Source organism: Python bivittatus, unplaced genomic scaffold, assembly GCF_059951505.1.
Source record: "Python bivittatus isolate LINGU-HERP-01145 unplaced genomic scaffold, Pbiv_v1 ctg000050_np1212, whole genome shotgun sequence".
NCBI lineage: Eukaryota > Metazoa > Chordata > Lepidosauria > Squamata > Pythonidae > Python > Python bivittatus.
Window position 1 is genome coordinate 1577737 of NW_028277033.1, and position 20961 is coordinate 1598697.

Here is a 20961-nt window from a genome sequence, read left to right on the forward strand (position 1 = left end):
ATCTTGCCCTTGGGACGCTGGGACACTTCCCAGTACGGCGGTGTCTGGAAATTAAGTTGCCCAAGTGAAGCTGGTACAGCTGTGTTCCCTTTTATTTCACTAGAAACAAGCAGCACCACCTCAGAGGAGCTATGAATGGCACAAACAATAAAGGGTGCAAGGTGGGACGTCTGTAACGCACAAGTAGTTGAAAAAAATCAGGCCCCATACTCCCATTCATTCATTCATTCATTTTCAAAGCAAATTCTGGAAACATCTAACATTGGCTGCAGATTGTCTGCTGAATTCCCAAGCTGGTAAGGCGGTTCTGATTAAAAAGGCAGGGCACTGTAAATCCTGCAGAAAAAGGCTTTTTCGTTCCATTAAAAAAATTCTCAGAGATTCGTTTTCGGTAACAGGTTGCTTATTGCGTTACTTCTTTCTTTCTGCGTTATCCAAAATGGGGCTTCCTTTCTGCCCAACTCGTATGCTGCTTCTTGTGCTTTGGTGGTTTGCTTGGCAGGGTTCAGGGTTAGCCGGTTCAAAGGACAGCCCCGGGGGTAGCCACAAGCTGAGATCCACAAACTCCCCCAGAACAACCAATCCTACTTATAGAACATTTATCTTTGAAAGCCACGTAGAAAAACACCAATTTAACTATTAGTATATGTGAAAATCAGTAGGGCATGGAATGGATATATTCAGAGGAATGGCTGAAATTGGCATTTAAGAGGAATTTAAGTAAGTAATGCTCATTTTTCTCTGAGGCTGGAACACGCATGTGTGTGCACGCACACACATACACACACACACATCATCCATCTGCCAGGAAAGCAGAATTCTTAAGCTTCATGTTCGTACTTGGAACTTCCCTGCCTTTGTAATGTACTTCACACCTTTAAATGGTTTGTATTTTTCTCCATACATGTCAAGGCGGTTTACTTTCAGTCCTGAAATAAATAAATAAAAATTTTTAAAAACCCCTCAGAACGGAGTATTTTAGGAAATTGTGGAAGAATTAGAACAATGGAATGAAGCTAAGATCATTTTTAATTCCCCTGCCCCTTGATGGAGAATACAACATTATTTTCCCAATGAAGATTAAGCTTGCTCATCTACCTTAAGCTGCCACAAAACATTGAATGAAGGCTGCGAGATAGAGAGAGAAAAAAGGAACACTTTAGGACCCCAGAGGAAGGCCAAGGATCCCAGAGCTGAAGAGGCCAGGTTCAACATCAAGACCACTGAGAACATCAACCCTTACTCAGTGTATGAGTCTGAGTTAAAGCGACCCAGGTTGACAGCTGTCTAGCTTCTCCTGAAACATATCCAAGAAAGGCGAGTCTACCATAATCTTGGGTGTTTCAACACTTGGCACTCTATCAGAAAAACTCTGAAAGGGTGGATGTATACTATAACATTCTGCTGCAGGTTCTACATGACTGAAATATCAGTCAGTGACAGACAAGAAATAAAAAGAGGGTTTGTGTTTTGTAATGGGTGGGGAAATTTATCTATGCACAGTATCAAACAACTATGCATGTAGAGAATAGCTGGGTTGAAAGCTAAGGCTGTTGTGAACTTTTTCTCAGTTACTTTTCAGTTTCTAAAACAGCTCTGGAATTCAGGATGTTTGCATCATGTAATCTTATTTACTTTATTATACCAAGTCACCCAGTATGGAATTTATATCAAAGTCTCTCAATGCACTGCAACCTGAAATCTGGGTAGAAAACCTATGTTCTGCAAAACCCAAGGTTCCCGGCTTGTCTTACCAGAAATAGCCAACTGTTGGATCTTGAACTGAACATTCAAATTTGGGTTTTCCTCTGGCTTCGGAGCTCCAGACTGCAAATTCACCATTCCTTTAAGAGTAGGCAGCTTCTGAGGGGTGATTTTGCCAACATCCCACGTTAACACCTAAATAACCACCAAAAAGATTTACGAAGTGCTTTTCTAAACTCTGGTCGTATTTCACTCTACTGTGTCTTCCAACTCCTAACAGCAATGTTATGAAGAAATCACAGAAACACAACTAGCCTAAGACATTCCTTCCAGCAAATTCTGAATCCCTTGCTTGTATTGTGCTTATGCACATATATTCCTAAATATCCTAATATATATAAATATGTCATTGCTCTTGCTCTATTTCCACATACCCAGCTTTAAATCTATTCATAGATTTTACTTTTAAAGTAGCTTATTCTGCTCTGTACAGGTAGTCCTCGTTTAGTAGCCACAATTGGGACCGGCACCTGTCATTAAGCGAAGCGGACATGAAGTGGGAAGTTCCATGCCTGCAACTGGGCTTTCCTTTTCCCCACTCCCCCACCCTTTGGAATGCTCATCCTGGTGCTGGGATAATTAGCAAGAAGGGAATTAATGTTTGCATATATGTTCATTGGAGAGGAAGGGATTACAAGAATGTAAACAGGCACACAATGGGGAATGCACATCAAAAGCAACATGCTGGCGCTGGCAGCCACAAGCGTGCAATGCAAACAGCCAGGTATATTCCACATTGTGTGCCTGATTCCTCTCTCGTAATCCCTTCCTCTCCAATCTCTCCACTCTGTCAAGGGGGGGAGGGGAAGAACAGGTCAGGCGCAGGACAACACATACTGACTGTAATGGTGATCACATGACTGAGGGACGCTGCAAAGGTAATAAATGACCATAAAATTATTTTTTCAGCACCACTGTAACTTCAAACAGTCACTGAATGAGGCAGTCAGTAAGCGAGGTCTACCTGAACTGAATGAATTTCCCCCTCAAAGGTACAACTAATGAAGAATTCATTCCACTGAAGATTGCATATGTTCTTGTGGATGAATGGATAAGACAATACTCTCCAAAGATTACATGCTTGGAACACGTTCTCTGCCACTCTAACTAATCTCACTGTAGACTTCACAATGTGAAATGTAGTCCTGCAAGATGTGAAACTGTAGTCAGAGGCTTCTGTAATGTTTCCAGAGTTCCCTTCAAAAGGCAGAAGGTTGCAACTACGGAGAACCAAGTGATCACATGAAAGGGCCTAATTTTAAGAAAGGTGGAAAGCAGAGCCCTCTGCCGACACCACCATATCCATGGAAGGAATTTGGGAACTCATGCTCAGATGCAGTGTTTTAAGGACAAGACTCACCTTAGTGACAGGATCAAATGTGTAATTGCCTTGCGTCGGTGTCAGGCTCATATTGAGTACAGCTTTGGGCATATGAACAGTCATGATGACTCCTTCAACTGTCTTCCCCATGTTCTGTTTAGGTCCAATGGTAACATCAAATCTTCCAGAAGATGAATTCTCTTTGAAACTAATTGTATGTTTCACATACACTGGAATAGCCACCAAGCTAAAACAATAACAATGAGAAGTATATTCCCTAACTATTCAGGAAGCATCACACACTAAACAATTGTTTTTCAAAATGTATACACATACTGGAGTTACATGAAATTAAAATTTGCAATGAGAAGGTTCCTTAACTCATGGGCTCTCCCTAACTTCCAAGCTCATTACAAACAGTGTTCAAATCCCATCAATATCTACAGTGGGTTGGATTGATTTTCTTACATTCATTCTTTCTTGCCGGTGAGCCCCCATCCTTCATTCCTCCCCCCGAAATGACCTGGTGGAACTGGCACAGCCTCTATTAACAAAAACCAGAGGAGATTTATGTCCCACGGAACCAATCACTGCGATATCTGATCCCCAGGAAATGAATTTTCCTTTATTCCTTATCTTGAATACTAACGGAGGCTTTGTTGCAAAGCTTCAAATCTTGTAGCCATCAGAGACATCATACGGTAAAAGAAAGGGCCACTGGGTTGCCTGTACCTGAGACAGGTAGTCCCCGGGTTAAGAACGCCTGGTTTACGGGCGACCCATAGTTAAGAACGGAGACTACTGTAGCAAAATTTGAGTTAAATACACAATGATTCAAGTTAAACACACAATGGTTTGAGTTTATTATATAATACTGCTTATACAGTATTATACAGTAATACTGTTCCAGCTTACATACAAATTTGACTTAAGGACAGACCTTGGGAATGGAACTTGTTCTTAAACTGGGGACTACCTGTACAGGACTGCTGTGTTTTTCTACTTGAACAGAACGCTCAAGTAGAAACACAAACAAGTTAGGGCAGAACAAAATTTAAAGCTGCTGTTCAGAAAAACCTCTCTCCTCCCTTACAGAACAAGGTAGACCTGGACTTGTAAAACGCATTGACTCATGTCCTAAATCAGCCACTCGGGAGGAACAAATAAAATCCTTAGCTGGGCAGCTTCAGTTTCTTCCTCCCCTTCTTGCTGAAAACCTACAGGATAAATCCTCTTACTGGCTGCTCTCTCAGCTCAGCTGCTGTACATACTTTTATTCTGGGGTGGAGGTGGCCACCAGGAAGACTTCCTCCAAACAAAAGAAATCAACAGTAAACCATTCCCAACCCCTAAAAAGAACCTTGTCAGCAAAAATTCACCAAAATGACCTCCTTAGTTGACAGTTGTGAACTGCAGTTGTGTGCCAAATTTGTGCAACATTTTCATTGGTGTAATGCAGCTTTAAAGCCAGTTTGGTGTAGTGGTTAAAGACACCAGGCTAGAAACCAGGAGGCCTCGAATTCTAGTTCTGCTTTGGGCATGAAGCCGGATGGGTGACTTTGGATCAGTCCCTCTTTCTCAGCCCTAGGAAGGAGGCAAAGGCAAACCACTTCCAAAAATGCTGCCAAGGACCTGTCCAAGCAGTTGCCAAGAGTCAACACTGACTCAAAGGCACCAAAAAGAAAAAAACAAAGCTTTGGTATACTAAAATTTTGTTCCATGAGCAAAAGACATTTCAACACCAAAGCATGGTTCCTTTTTTCATAGCAAAAACCTTCTGTTAGTTTGGGATCGCAGATCTGCAGGCATTTCTTCGGCACTTACGGCTCTTCTATGGTTGCTCTAGAATATGCACGCATTGACTAAGAAATGAGAGTGTTCTTCTCAACAGGTTCATAAGTGACACTAAGTCAAAAGTTAGCCCCTCCAGATAAATGCACATATTCCATATCTTTAGGGAGGGAGGATTAATAAAGCAATGGTCCCATATTCAGAGACAATTCCATCCAAAGTATTATTTCAAAGTTCAGCATTATTTATTTAAGGCCTGAGAGCTAAAACAAAGTCCTCAAGTTATTTCAGTGTTTTGGATGTCCTCACAGACCTGTTTCCTGGTCTATGGACTTCAGTGGCAAAGAACAATGGCTAAAAAGCCAAAGAACAATGGCTAAAAAATTGCTCCATTGTGGAAGAAAGGAAGGAGGGGCTCCAATGAACATTCTGCCCAGGACCATTTTGAACCTTAAAGGAGCCCTGTATGTATTTGTCTCTGGCTCTTCCAACAAACTTACTTTTGAGAGCTGACTTTGTAGGAAATCAGTCTGAAGTTTCCATCTGGAGGAATGAAGGACAGGACTCTTTCAGATTCCCAGCGCTTGAATCGAATGCAAGGGTGAAAGCTAACATCATCCAGGAGTCTTGGGTTCTACAGGAAGCAAAAATAAACCTTTTTCTCCACAATCTAATATTTTGGGACATAATGAAACAGTATACATATGCAGTAAGCTAACATGGGATTATGTCTGCTAGTCTGTCCTGTAATCCTGTCCCATACGTTGTGCCTGCCATCTCATGGACTGAATGAAGCTTAGAGGGAATTTGTACTTTCATCTGATTGAGCCCAAGCAGAACTCCAGCAAATCGAGATTGTTGATACAGAGGCTTCAAATATGAGCAACACTCATTGCAGATTCTCCATTCATGGTGGGAAAGTCAAAGTGATAATAAGACTTTTACTTCCTTATGTTGGTGTATATAATTCAAGGAAAATAAGGCCTTTTATATGCAAAGGAGCTTACTCGCAAAGAAACACAACTCTGCTCATCTCTCTCATAATCACTTTTGCCCAGCAGCATGAACAACCTTACCCTATTCCTCAAACTTATTTTTATTTAGGCCATGACTACAAACATGCTGAAGAGCACTGACAAGGCAGTAGCTTGGCTTAGCACCCAGTCCCAAGTCTAAAACTCTGCCCTCCTTGTCAGGGCATTATGACTGAACATCCCTCTTAAACTAGCTTAAGTAACGGTGCTACTTCATTTTCTCCTCCTTCCCTCAAGGCTTCATTCCTATCAACTATTATTTTATGACCACTTTTGTATCTACAACTTGTGACTCTATGCAATGTGATACAAATTTTGTTTAGTAGTGGCCTCTGGTCTCCTTCTGTTGCAGGCAAGACACAACTTCAAGGCGGTGCAATATGAGAAACATTTAGGATTATTCTCCAAAGCTTCTTCTACAATAAAGTCACACCAATCTAAACAAGAGCCAAGGATCTTGAATGGGACCCTGGCTTTGGAGGACAGAAAGAGGATCTTCTTAGGAGGATGGTGGTTTCTCTTCTACTTGTCAAATGAGACCGGTTTAGATGCCTGGACCACAGGCCTTAAGTGAAATGAGTGGGACTGAAAACTTTCCATTTTGTAGTCTGCTGGACTGCTGTTTCCTTTTCTCCTTGAGAATAGAAGGCATTTTTTCAAGTACAACTTGGGGGGTCTACCTTCAACTACTTTTAGTCTAAGAGTAGACTAAGAGCGAGATCCCACAAAAGATTCTGAATGCCCTTTTACCTGTCTCCACACAGAGGACTATAGGTTATTTTTTGGGGAGAATACAGAGTGTGTGCCCAGGGGAACAACTGCACCATCATTAAACATACACATAGCCAACCAGATTCACTCATGTAAAACCAACTGGGATTTATTCCTGTGCTAACTCCTTGCCCCTCCCAAAGAGAGCAGCCACCTGATTTATGAACCCTTCCAGCATGCAAGTTTCAATGGCCACAGACTAGTCAAGGGAAGCCAAAGAAAGAATTCCCAGGAGTTCATGGCTGAACTGACCAAAAATGTGGAGTGACTGAAATATTGCCCTGGGGTGGAGAAATTTATGCATGAATGGAAGTAAAGCAAAACCTTCTGCCCTCTGGCCATTAGGATGACTTTGATGGAAATCACACATGGGCGATTTCCCTAAGTTAACCATGCAAGGCCTTCAGTGGGAACTCCATTTACCATGAAAGAAAGGGAAAGATCTGGCATCCCTGAGAGCTTGATGCAAGCATCGATGACACCTTGGATTTCTGCAAAGACCGTGGAGCCTGTAGAAATAAATGAGAGCTGATTTAGCAGCATGCTGTCAACAGTGTCAGCAGATGACCTTAAAGTGTGATTTGCAGTATTTCAGACAGGAAGGGGGAGTCTGTGGTCCTCCAGATGCTGCTAAACAGCAGGCCAAAGCTGTGGGATGCTGGAGGACTACATTTCCCTACTCATCACGTTAACTGAATTATGTATTACAGAACTCCGTCAGGGGATGAGCTACAACAGCTAACGCAACTCTTTTCAAACTCTTCCTCCAGAAACAACTCTATGTAAGGTATTTACTTTTATTTCTTTTTACAATTTGCATATTGGCCTTGCAGAACAAACCCTAAAATTGCAAACTAAAAATTAAGAACAATAGTTGAAACACATAGTAAGGTTAATAATAAAAGGAGCAGTCACAAGTTGTTCAAAGTTTCAAAACAATGGATGTTTAATCCTAATGCATTAATGGATTAAAATGCCCCAGAAAATAAAAATGCCTTTTTCTATCATAGAACAGCTGGAAAATCCACTACCTGAGGAGAGCATTCCAGAATCAGGGGCCACCACTAAAAAGTCAGCTGCCTTTTGCAAATTTCTCTGCTGTGAATGACCTGAGCCAATGCAGATTGGCTCCTAACTAGCCTTAGGACAACCATTCCTTTTCAGCCTTATCTTTACTGTAGCAGTTCTTAAACTCCTTGACCCCCCCCCCCAAAAAAACCCCGGACTGTTGTTTCACCTTGCAGTGGCAGTCCCAAACTGGATTCTCAACTCACAAACATGCAATGACAAATTGCTCCATTACCCCCAGATATGCCCCAATTACCCCAGTTTAAGAACCACTGCTTTGCTGTCTGCATTTGAGTCTGAGGACATCTATTCAAGTTTTACTAAGGTACTATTGAACACTGTACATCACAATATCATGGAAGTGTATTTTCCTTCCCATGCAAGAATCAGTTAAGCCAAGACATTATTATTCTTCCCTTCCATTCTTTCACAGGTATGTCTGTAGAGCACTTTACCAGATTTGTCTATGATGGCATCAATTTCTTCAATCACATCAAAGTAGGCTTCATTATTTGTGTACTTCACCCCTGCTCTTCGCCAGGGAATGTTGGACAGCTGGCCAGTTGGAAGAGTGTCCCCCACGTTGCTGCTACCTTGGAAATAGAAAGAGTTCAGAGAAGTCTGTAAAAACAAACATTCTGTAAAAAGGAAAAAAAAAAAAAGGCAGCAGCAGCTTGCTACAGAAACTAGCCGCCTAATTAGAATTAAATGTTGCAAATATAATGCTCATTTTTTTAAGGATATCCCACAGATAATGTGGGAGACCTGCTATCTTCAAGCAGGGCTATAGCACGTTGTAGGGAGGCTGTATCTCCCTCTTTTCCAATGACCCACTCAAGATTACTGGGGGGAAGGAGCAAGGGGACTGATGTGTGTCTTTTGTAGATACAGGTACCTAATTTTGGAATGTACACACACACAAGGAAAATTACATGGGTAAATATCCAGAACATGTACCAAACACACACCAAACCATATTGTGCTCTGATGGTTTATTGGTAAAGCAAGAGATGTAAACCCTTCCAGTGTCATTTTTAAGCCAATTGTTTTCCCTCTCTTGGGATGATTTCAGCAGAAAACAGCAGATCTTCCATGGGTGCCCCAGTATCTCTATGTGCTGATAATGTGGGGCAGTGAGTGCATGTTGTGTGTGTGCCTTGGCTTAGGAAGGGGTGCATCCTTTGAGCTGGACAAAGTTGTCCCAATACAGAAGAATACTGGCTAAAGAAACACCAATATAGCTTTGCAAAAGGAGGGCCTGTCTATCTTTTGGACTTATCTGAGGATATCATGAGACAGCATACACTGCTTTTCAAAAAATCTTTTGCACGGTCTCTCTAAAAGGTTGTAAATAAACTTAGCACTCATTGGATAAAAATCCTGTAATGGAGGAGGAACTCCTTAGGTCACCAGTTGATCTTAACAAAGGACCAGCCAGCTCTAGGTCTGGTTTACAAGAACAGCAAACAAATCAATATCTAACCCTCAAACCTCGCTCATATCACCTGCCATTTTGGAAAGTGCAAGCTTACCCACATATGAAATTCTGGACATTTTAACAGTTACAAAACTAGCTGGAAGCACTGGGAAGCTGCCATGGTACCTGTGATGGAATTGACCACCGAGCGCAGGATTGTGGGTGGTTTAATGAGCTCCTTTAGGATATTGGATTCCGTTGCCAGGGGAAAACCATTGTCCAGCATTTCTTCAAGAAGCTCGTACACAATAACAACATTGTCTTTAATGGCAGTTTCAGAACACTCTCCGAAGTAATCCTAAATCCACAAAGAATACGAAGGAGGTAGTTTATTCCAATTAAAAGCTCTTCCTGCACCTAAAAACAGGCTTCTGCTAGAAAGACAGTTCCTGTAACTTAACATCCATTCATCTATTGAGACAGTATGTATTTCTTCCATAGTTTCTAAGCTGCCTGAACCAGACAGGTTCTTCATCAGAAGTCGAAGAACAGAATTATTTTAGACACATGTTCAGTAGGGATCTAGCTTCCATGGACAGAAATTGTATGTATCCTGATGCGCAGTCAGTCACAACAAACTTACACAACCCCTTTAATCACAGCTAAGTGCTGCAAAAGTAAGAGTTTACATCCACCTGTAGCTATGGGGACACTCACAGATTCCATTGCATTGTCTGGCTAAGCCTAAAGTTGCTCCAAACTTTTATTTAAAAATTAAGGAAGCATAAAAGCCCAATGCATATCTGTAAACCTCCTCATCTACGTGCATTCTGACCAATTTCCATCTGCTAGTTACCCTAGGATCAGTCAGCAATGCAGCTTTTAAAGAAACAATTTTAGTGGAAAAATTTCTACCTCCCTAAATAGACCTGAAATCTGTTTGGCTTACGTTCAGCAAATAACACTAAAATAATTTGGCATGCTTTTCTGGAAGGGAGAAACCTAACACTAAAACACTGGTTCTTTGTGATGTTGGGAAATTCCATTTTCGGAAAATTGAAAACGAGGGACTGCACTGGGCTGCTTATATGGAGCAGAGGGTCTGAAAGACCCTAAACCTTCTTGATATTCTACCATTCCTGCCCCCCCGCCCCCAATTTGTTAAATTTCCCTTATTGCAAAGAATGGAACCAAGAGTTTTAATAGGACAGCAAGAATGGATTTGGTGACGTAAATGCCTCTCATCCATGACTCTCATTCTGGAGATCTGCTGTCAACAAAGCATAATGAAATCTGTGTTCCTCAAGACAGAGTTATAGATAGATGTTCCGTCCTGCAAATTTCAATTCTATTTCAGTACTTAATTAGTTACAAAAACCCAAACTCTTAATGGCTTTTCTAAATGTGACTAGTACTTTATAACCCAACTGAATTCATACTGTGTTCTGCTCATCCATAATTAATTTTTTGGAACATATTCTTAAAAGCAGGAATTCTTATTCAGGAAAAAATACCGTAATCACTACAACTGACTGATATGTGGAAATGGTCCAGAGACTAGGCACCCACAGATGAAATAAAATGCATTTCTCCTCTGAATTCATGCAACTGTTCTGCACACCAACCTGGAAAGTATCTGCTACCCGATGGAGGAATTCAATGACAAAAAGAGGTGGCACTTCAGTCTGTATGACAGACACAAAAAAGATTTTATCTCGGTAGATGCTGATGAGGAAGTGGTGAGGTGTGGGAATGACGGGAGGCACATTTTCCACATCTGCAGCCCTCTCCTGAGCTTCAAAGAAATAATCACACACAGATTGGCAGACAACACTCTTCCAGTGCTTCTCCAAGAATATGTCACCAGAAGAGTTTATAAGAAACAGACTGTGGATCATTTTCTGTTGGAGGACACATGCACATGTATTAATATAAAATTAAACCATTTTGTGCTTTAGATCTCACACCCCCTGCTTCCTTACAATAATTCTTTGGAAACTGGAAGACACAACTTAAGCAATTCCCCCCGCCCCATCTGAATTAACACACAATGCTAACTCAGATTTTTAAATCCATGATTTGCTGAAGGATCTATATGGGCCTTGTTTGCACAGAGCAGGAAACCACAACGATGAGCTCATACATTATGCTAAAAACGAACCAAACTCCAACAGTAAATTCTGCGCTGTGTGTGAACTAGACCACTGGCTGTAGTTTAGATGGAAGGTCAACAATAGAACATATACTTTGAAATTAAGCATTTTCTGTGAAATAGTTTTGACATAATAGACTCAAGAAACCTAAATATAAATTATTAAAATAGCCTTAAAAGATCTTTGAAGTTCAGCAAGTGACACTTCTGTTTGCAATAAAAATTACAATATTTTTAAGTAAATTCAATTAGTAAAATTACAGGTAGTCCTTGACTTATGACTATCTGAAGTTATGATGGTGCTGAATGAATGGTGGTTATGACTGATCCTTGGAGTTACAGCCATCCCAGCATCCCCGTGTTCACATGATTGCAATCTGGGCACTTGGCAACCTATTTGCACTTACGACTGGTTGCCAAGCATCCCATGATCACCATTTGCACCCTTCCCTGCTGGCTTCCCCAGAAAGTCAAGGGGGAAGGTGGTAGGGAACGTTGTAAGTTGTTGGAGTAAGTAACCCTGCACCCTCCCCAGCCCCTCTTCATTTACACTGCGCTGGCCACTTGTGCACCCCCTCTCCCCAAACCTCACGGCACCTCTCATGCACCCACCCCAACCCACATGGTGCCTCTCGCACACCTCGTATCCTCCCCAACCCTCCCCCACACCCCTTCCCCCCCCCCCCCGGCTGTAGCCACTTACCTGCCTGCTGGCCTGGGACTTGCAACTTCCTGCCAGCTTCCCCTGACTTTGCCTCATCTAATGACCATGGGATTCAGTTAATGACAGCAACTGGGACTGCAGGGATTGCCGTCACTAAGTGATGTGGTCGTGCTTTGTTACCACATCACTTAGCAATGGAAATTCTGGTCCCAATTGTCATTGTTAAGTTGAGGACTATCTGTATGGACTATATTGTTTAAAGTAAAACTATAATTCATTGGGCAGTAATTACATTTACTGACTGAATATACCAAATATAATTTTATGAATAAACCATACAGCAAAACTGTATTTTCTTTAAATAGCAAAGTGAATTTAGATCAGTTGTGAGTCATATGAAATGAATACTGCTTGTATTACAATTTTTCTTCCCATTTTTTTTTTTTAAGAAGCAGAAAAGGACCCTACATTCCTATTGCATGGAAACTGACATTTGGGCATAGAAAATGGATTCTCCATGCTCTTATTATAGCTAAAAAACTTATTCTTCAACAGTGGAAAGATAAACATATAGCACTGTTGCTCAAATGATCTGCAGAGGTGGTGTTATTAGCAACTTTCAAATGAATGGGGATCAAGACAGATTAGCAATGGATGATTATAGTGAAATGTGGTTACCATCCACTTACACAGAATTTTTATGTATGTATCTATAAATATGCATATGCTCTGCATGGAATTTGTTTTTTTCTTCATAACTGTATGTAATATTTATCCTTTGGTTTTTGTATTCAATTAATAGAAGCAATTTTTTAAAAAGGAAAGCAAAATATTCTTTAATTCAGTTATATTTGGCCAGTTACCTATTAGAGAGACAATTGGCAGATACAGCAGTATTTCTTTTTAAATCTTAATTGTTCTTCTGAGCAGATCATTACTTTTTTCCTGCGCAATCAAACCTCAACTATTTCCAAAACATTTACCAAATTCTTGACAATAGCCGTGGCTCACACAAGCTACCTGGTGCCTTTCCTTTACACTAATAGTTTCAGGTTCACAAGTTTATTATTGTTTTATATCTGATATCTGTTATACTGTTGTACTGCTATGTTTTTAAAACTGGGGCTGTTAATAAAATATTTACCAACACAAAACACTGACCTGTGATGGACTGACCCTATAGACTACTAAATCAATCCAAGACCTGGGTTTGCATAAAATGCTAAACTATAAACCATCATCTAACTGGAGCATCTGGGTCCAGTCAATAACATTTCAACCTAGCAGGCTGTGTGAACTCACCCCCATTGTTTTTAGCATGGTTACAAGCACAGGTTCGAAGGGCTTACATAATTTTTTCCCAGTAAGAAAGGAGATACTACCAGATGTATTCCAAGGAGTGATGACAGGCATTCATCTTTGACCAAAGTAGTTAGAAAAGTTTTTGTACAAACTCCTGTTCAGAAGCAGATTAGAAGCAGACAAGACCTGGACGAGGCACCAGACCTGTCCTAAAAATGGCCCCTCACAAACTAATATTTTTCAAAAGTCACAGGACCAAACTTTGGCTTATTCAAAAGCAGTTCTCAGATAAACAGCAAGCAGGTTGGCCATTCTGGGGTTACAGAAGTAAAGCAGAAAGTCCCAAGTTTACAACCTAGCAATCTGTCTCCTACAAAGAATAAACAAGAGGATAACCCAAATTCAGCCTACAGTCCTTTGCCAGGTCAGAAATCAAGCAGATGGCAGTAGCTGGTCAAAGACCCTGGAAAGCTAACAACCCGGGTTTCCAACACAGAGCAACCATTTGCTCAGATAATTTCAACTGACATTCTGATGTGCTTAGCTCACGACTGGTGCCCATTAACTTAACAAGCCCACCATGCTTCCATACAAGTATGCCCTTACTCTCTCAGGTTCAAAGCACTCAACCTCTGCTTCTCCCCCTCCTCTTCTTCAGCCTGATTGGATATCCCACAGACCCAAAAAGATTTGTATCCTGAATGTTTCTGCATTTCCAGTGCACAATTAACACCCACCCACCAATAGACGCATGGTGGGTGTTCTAGTGGTTTTGAAGGAATCTATCTGAATCAATCACACCCATCTCATACGATGTGACCTTATATACATGGATCTGTGCAATAGTGGTGCAGAATCATTGCAACCATGGCTTTCCTGTGGTCTATTGAGATATTCTCCAGTACAAATCCAGAGATTCTGTGACATTGAAATCTGTATTTTTCTACTGCAATTCACCATAAAGAATAGGATCCAGTGATGGTGTGGTTTGCTCTGAATTGTATAAAAAAATGCAGGGTAAAAAATATATGTAACTAAATCAAGCAATAAAACAAGAAGCTTCTGACGATCCAAATACATGGACCCATCAGTTCATGCTATAATGGCTCTATGAAGTACAGGAGTTGTGAATTTTATGGCTCCTTCTGCAACCAATACGGTCTGCAGTTTCAGATTTGGTTGCAAAATAATTACAAGGATCAGTGATTACTTGTGCCAGGACATCACACTGATTAACTGGATCAGGGATCTTCTTTGTATAACCAATGGGTATAAACACCATCTGCCTTTCAAAGGCCATTTCAGAGGGATTCTCTGTAAAAATCCACATGACCCATTCTTCAGAAACATACTTTTGAGCTACAGAGATTCATGGTTAGTTATGGTTCTATCAATGTGACAGGCGTGACCTGTGCAAAATCATCAGAACCTGCACTTTTCAACTGTGGTGCTAGCAAAAGTGGCAGGACCCTGATTTTTCTGGCTCAAAGTAGATTGATGAATTCCATGGGAATACACATTAAGGTCTATGCCTCACGTCAGTATTTTAGTGCCATGGCAGCATTCAAAATAATCGGATCTTTGACCTCACATGACTCAGACAATGAAGAAAAATATGATCTATGGTATGACAATGATTTCTGGTGGGTTCCGTGTTAAAAAAAACTCATTTCAGATGTCATGGATCTAACTTTTATTTAGATCCCAACCACAATTAGAAATGAACTGTGGGGATAAGTACCATTCCTACTTGTCTAGGTGACACCTCTCCCCAGAGAGAAGCAGACTGTAACTGTAGTCTCCAGCATTTGCTTCCTTTCTCTTACAGAATCTGCTGAAAAAATAGCTTGATTTACACACTCATATTAAGCCCTATTTAGGGTTTGACTGATCCTGGCTCAGCCGATTGTGTGAACCCAGCCACCGCAGCTCATCCAAGAGGGAAACTAATAATGGCTAAAACGATCTGGACTTCCCATATCTATGTTGGATAAGACTCTGGCTTCTTATAGAATAGCTGAGACTTTCCAAGGGTCCAGCATTCACTTTCTTCATATGGAGTCCTCTTAGTACAGTGCCAATGCTTGAGCTCTACATGTCCCCACTCCTGCCAAAGTCTAGGAGAGGAACATTGCTTTTTCCTTATCCTGATGCATTCCAAATCACCCAAGTGCACATTGGCCCAGTTCCCCTATCACGCTGAATCATGTCTGGTATGAACCTCAGATAATCTGTTTCTTCACATGACATGACCTTTCACAACCAGCTAGGATCCAGGAGACAGCAAACTGTGGTTTGCTTTACCCTTTATCCTTTCATAAAAACAAATTCCTTAAACAAATGTGGTGGCCTGACTGGTTGTAGCAGCTGAGCATTGAAGAGGGGGCAAACCCACCCCCACCTTCTTAGTGACATTTCATTTCCCAGTCATGCACAGGAGATGAAAGATACTCAGGAGAAAGAGACACTGGGGTTGGTGTGGCCCCATTTTGCAGACCTCATTACTGCCCATCATTATGAGGGACTTAACATTATAAGAGATCTTTGCCTGGGTATTGACATCATGGTTTAGGAGATAAATCTAAAAACTCAGCCTGGGGTTGCTTATCCTGCTAGGCCAACTGCATTAAGACTCAATAGCTTTTCTCTGGCTTAGAAGGGTCCCCCTTCAAGTTGAGTGGCTGAAGACCACAATCATACAAGTGGCTGAGTCAAGTCTCTGGTGGTGCACTTTAAGGAGTTTGTGTTTTTCCCATCAGGATCTGCCCACTCTAAGGCTTATGCACTGGTTTTCAATCCTCCCCTCTCAAAATGGTGGGAAGCTGGATCTTCAGTTTTTAGCAACCATGGTCAGAGATACCACCATGGTTCTGGCAGAAGCCCTAGGGTCACTCACTGCTAGCTTCTCATGTAAACAAATCAGGTGGAGGTTAAGCTTAGTGTTTCCTCTGAGTCCCTCCAGGCCTCAGACTGTTGTTAAGGCGGAGCACCTTAACTACAGCCTGGAATTGTGGCCTCCAGGAGCAGCGTTCAGAAACCGCTGCCTGTGCAGGAGTAGCCACAAACCACAACTGCAGAGTCTCCACAGGGCCAGCTTGCTGGGCCAAATCTCCTGCACAGGACCCCCAGGGATTGGGGGCGGGGGGAAGTTAAGGAAAAACAGGGCTTCCTCTGCCCATGTGCTGCGACTCTGAGTGGGAGCAGTCTACCTGACTGGCTGCTGCACTCTGTAATTAAAAGTTATTCCTCTGCTATGAAGGCCTATGTCTGAGCAAGTTGCATGGACCCAACACTGTGGTTTGTAAGTCATGGCTTATGGCTCTGTGATATGCGTGAACCCAGCCAACCATTGTTAACTCAGTAATCCCTTCCCTAAATAAATCATGGTTTAAAATGAACAAGCCACTACCTGAGTTCACATATGGTTCTAAAGCAGTCTGTTCAACTATGGTGGGCTAAGGCCCAGTTCATGCATCAAGCATCATATATGGTGTCATATAACACTAACCCAACGAGAAACCAAATAACAGTAGTGTTCACACATTACATTATGCCTTGCTTCTTTTAACCATGGTTTGACCACAAGTCACAATTGCACATTTTTAGATTGGGAGCGCCTCAGGACAGACTTGGCTTCCTCTCAGTAGGAAGGATAAAAACATCCTCAGAACAATAAAGCAGCCAAATCTTGCACATTTTCACTGAGAAGTCTTAATTAATTAACCGGCGTCTGACATCACAACCCATCTCCCATTAGTGGGCTGAACCCCTTCTCCTCAACTGCCCAGAGTTCCCAGAACACGTGAGATTAACCACAGGGGCTGGATTTGCACAGCAGGGCCTGGTTTGTGTCGTGGGAACGCAACCACTGTGGCTCGTGAGTTGCATCGACTCAGCGAAGGAACTCAAAGGAGCCTGAACCCTCATGGGCTTAAGGCGAAGCTGGGAGGCTCTTCTGGGGCGACACTCAGCCACGCGTCCGAAGCTACAGACGACACTCAGCCACGGTCCGTTTAACCACGGCTTACCAACCACCCACTGACCGGACTCCCCAACTGCCTTCCCGCAACAGCGAGCCTGAAATACAACGCCCCGCGCTCAACACGCGGGCCGGGCCGGACTTCCAGCCCAGCGGCTGCGTGAGGCGCCCCCAACGACCACCCACGGCCGAGCCGGCGGCGGGGAGCGCGCAGGGGCTCCGGCGCACGCCCCCCGGCCCTCTCCCGAGTTACCTTCCCCGCGAGGGCCGCGCTGGGCGAAGAAGGCGGCGGCGGCGGCAGCCACGGCGGCCAAAGATGGCTGCGAAGCCCGGCCCGGCCCGGCCCCGCCCCGCCCGGGCGCCTCGGCCCGCCGCCTGCAACGTGGGAGAGCCGGGCGGCCGCCCTCGCTGCGGGGAAAGCCGCGGAGCGGCCGCGCCGCCGGGCCCGGGCGGCCTTCGCAGCGCCGAGCGGCTGCGCCAAGAGAGCCCGCCTCGCCTCGCCCGGCGCGGCCCGGCTCCCCCGCGCCCGCCCGCCCGCCGGCCGGGCCAAGCAGGACCTTCTCAGCGACCGGCCCGTCCCGCCTCCGTGCCGAGCAGCCGCGCGCTCCGTCCGGGGATCAGGCGCCGCTCGCCCCCGCCGGCCCCGCCCCCCGCCGCCAGGAAAGGAAGCGCGCGGCTCGCCCGCTCGCCTGCAAAAATAGCCGGGTCTCTCGGCGCGAGCATGAAGATGGCAGCGGAGGAGCCGCGCGCCAAGAGGCCGAAGCTGCAGGACGAGCCGGCCCGCCCGCCCGCGCCGCTCAGGTAAGCCGCGCGGGGGGGAGGCGCCGGGGCAGCGCGGGTCCGCCGGCCGACCCGCCCGGCTTGGGGGCGCCCGCCTCCCCTCGCCTCGCCTCCTGCATGCCCGCCTCGCCTCGCCTCGCCTCCTGCGCGCCCGGCTTGCCCCGGCGACGTTGCCGGGCCGCTCGGAGCCCGGCGCACTCCCCGCCGGCCGGGCGCCCGCCTCCTCCGTCCGGAGCCGCCAGGCAGGGAGCGGAGTCCGGGCGCGAGCGGCGCACCTGCCCGCCACGTGCGGCCGGCGCCGGCCCCCGCGGGAACAGCTGGCGGGCGCGGGAGCTCCTGCGGGCTGAGATGCGCCCGGCTCGCCGCGCCACGCCGCCGCCCGAAGCCGCCCGGCGGTCCTCTCCGCGGCCGGGGCCGGGATGCGCTTCGCCGGCGCAGGCGGCGACTCATTCCGCGCGCCCTCCCGACGAGCCCCGCTCCCGCTTGGCTGGAAGGAAAACGTGGCGTCACGCAAATTCCCCACCGCGACCCTGGGGACAGCCGGGCCGCCCCTCCCGCGGCTCGGCCCGCGCTCTGCTCCTGGCCCTTCCTGCAAGGGACGCGGGGGCGGCGGATCGGCCTCCTTGAGAACGAGCCCGGCCACGCTGGGAGAAACGCCAGAGTGGGGAACGAAGGCGTCCCAGATGTTGCCGGCCTGCGGTTCTCAGCCTTCCTCTTGGCCGCACTGCTGGGCTTGCAACGTCTGGAGGGCCAGATATGCCCCATCCTGGTATATAAAGACAGAGCTGCGGACTCGAGCTTTGAGCTCTAATTTAGCTCGTATCCCGGAATAATGAACTCTGCTATTCAAATAATAACAATAACAGTAATATCATCATCATCCCAGGTCCTTGGGAAGGACTCGATAGGTGGATAAAAATGCCAAATCCAGTCCAAACATCTGGCTGAGTGTGCGACCAACAATAATAATTTATTAAACTGTATTAATAAATTTATGGAAATGTATTAAAAGTTACAGTTCCCTTTTTCAGCTTGACAAAAAATAAGCCTTGCTCTCACCTCCACTGAATAGAACAAGGATGCACCCTTCCGTAGCTGTTTTAGATGCCATGTGTATTCGTTCACGGGTCAATGGCATGCCAGGGGTAGGTGTACCATACCTGGGTGGCCACTAGATGGCTGCAAAATTGGTGGTTTCGTATTGCGTGGCTGCCATCTGGTGGCTGTTTTTAGTTTCGCAGTCCAGGCATGGCGCTGTATGCAGAGCTGTTTTAGAAAGCCAAGTCTACTTCAGATGGACTCTGATTCCCAGTGACTCTGTGGACATTTCCAAGTGCTGTTCTTGAAACAGCCACTGTTGGGAAGTCATGTGCCCCAGTCTTCTGTCAAGATGTTTTTTCAATTTTCCAGTCAAGTCCCAGCCTTGTTGATCCTGCATCCAAATAGTAACCAGGTTTGACCTTGCTTATCTTTTGAACCCAGGCGAGGGTGGCAGGAGCTGCTGCCTAGTTGGGCTCGGGTGATTACACTGGTACAAAATGAACAGTTGGCATGTCTCTAGGGCAGGAGGGTGGACTTCAACTCCCAGAATTTTCCAGCCAACATGCTGGCTGGGGAATTCTGGGACTGAAGTCCATGCATCTTAAAGTTGCCAAGGTTGAAAAACCCTGCTCTAGCCCCCCCCCCCCATAAAGCATGGCAAAATGTAGGAAATGATAGGATGTTAATTACTGCAGTTTGGCTAATGTTTCTATTGCTGTTCATCACCTAGAATTCCCTAGGCAGATGGGTGGCTATATCCATTTGTGGCTGGTGAGTTGGCAAAACGTTATCCTGAGCTCCCCTAATTCACAAAGATGCCTTGCCTTCCCAGCAACTACTTTGTCCTTTCTGTATCAGCATCTCGGGGGTCTGATTTTGCCCCCTGAGCCAGTTTTCTTCTCTGCCACCTTTCCTTATTTCATCCTTTTCTTAGCCCTGGCAAGCCCATTGCTTGTCAGGACTTTCCCCTACAAGGCTCTGCTTCCTTCCTTCCTTGCACAGCTCATAAGAGCTCTTCTGGGGTTGTGCTACCAACAGTTTCTCCTGGGTTGCCAACCTTTAGACTGGGTTCACGCAGTCTAAGCTGCAAAGTACATTATATGAACTCAACCAGCTATGGTTTATTCAAAAAGCATGGCTAAATAAAGCATGCCTTAGCAAGTGGCTCCCTCTTTGTGCCTTTAATAACCTTTTGACTTTTCTGAATTAAGAGGTGATTTTTTTGCATGACACAACTGAGACAAGTTACATGACATATGGGATTTGTGTGATGATGTCATGCTATGTGTGATGTCATGTACCCATCTCATGGTCTGCGCTGTTCTGGATTATTTATTCCATGCCCTGTTTCCTTCTGCCCATCACCCTTCTCTCCATTGGTAGGTGGCACATTGGGAACTCCACTGACAGTGGGTGCATGTGTGAAAGTGTGGCAGCTGCTGTGTTGCCTTAGAGCAGTGTTTCTCAACCTCAGGAACTTTAAGATGTATGGACTTCAACTCCCAGAATTCCCTAGCCAGCATACTGGGAGTTGAGTCCATAGTTCCTGAGGCTGAGAAACACTGCCTTAAAGAGCCAGAATAGACTGTAATTCTGGAACTAGCAGAACATTTTCCACACCTGAATCAAAATGGGATAAATCTTTATTTTGGTCATTAACCAGCACAAAGCAAAGATAATGGGAAGCCTAAAGATGAAAGAGAGCCAGTTTGGTGTAGTGGTTAAGGCACCAGGCTAGAAACCGGGAGACCGAGAGTTCCAGTCCCTCCTTAGGCATGAAGCCCGTTGGGTGACCTTGGGCCAGTCCTTCTCTCTCAACCCTAGGAAGGAGGCAATGGCAAACCGCTTCCAAAATCTTGCCAAGAAAACTGAAGGGA

The 20961-nt window shown here is 44.8% G+C and overlaps 2 protein-coding genes across 5 annotated transcripts in view; one reads left to right on the forward strand and one right to left on the reverse strand.

Moving 5' to 3' along the window:
* Nucleotides 1-74: 74 nt before the first annotated feature.
* AP3M1 (adaptor related protein complex 3 subunit mu 1) lies at nt 75-17935 on the reverse strand. 3 transcript variants are annotated; one of them, XM_088128720.1, is made up of 9 exons: nt 17821-17935; nt 10792-11067; nt 9353-9524; nt 8205-8342; nt 7105-7190; nt 5377-5510; nt 3125-3332; nt 1755-1899; nt 75-929 (listed from the first exon to the last, which is right to left on the reverse strand). In XM_088128720.1, the coding sequence occupies exons 2-9, from the start codon at nt 11062-11064 to the stop codon at nt 829-831; spliced, it is 1257 nt and encodes a 418-aa protein (XP_087984846.1). In that variant the 5' UTR covers nt 11065-11067; nt 17821-17935; the 3' UTR covers nt 75-828. The 3 variants fall into 3 exon arrangements, with proteins under 3 accessions (XP_087984846.1, XP_007424959.1, XP_087984834.1); XM_007424897.4 differs by lacking the exon at nt 17821-17935 and adding an exon at nt 17517-17796; XM_088128708.1 differs by lacking the exon at nt 17821-17935 and adding an exon at nt 12022-17505.
* Nucleotides 17891-20961, forward strand: part of ADK (adenosine kinase) — a 233151-nt gene continuing 230080 nt past the window's right edge. For both annotated transcript variants that reach the window (XM_088128731.1, XM_088128748.1), the window contains exon 1: nt 17891-18064. In XM_088128731.1, the coding sequence (XP_087984857.1) occupies nt 17985-18064 (80 nt within the window). In that variant the 5' untranslated portion in view covers nt 17891-17984. The remainder of the gene's footprint in view (nt 18065-20961) is intronic.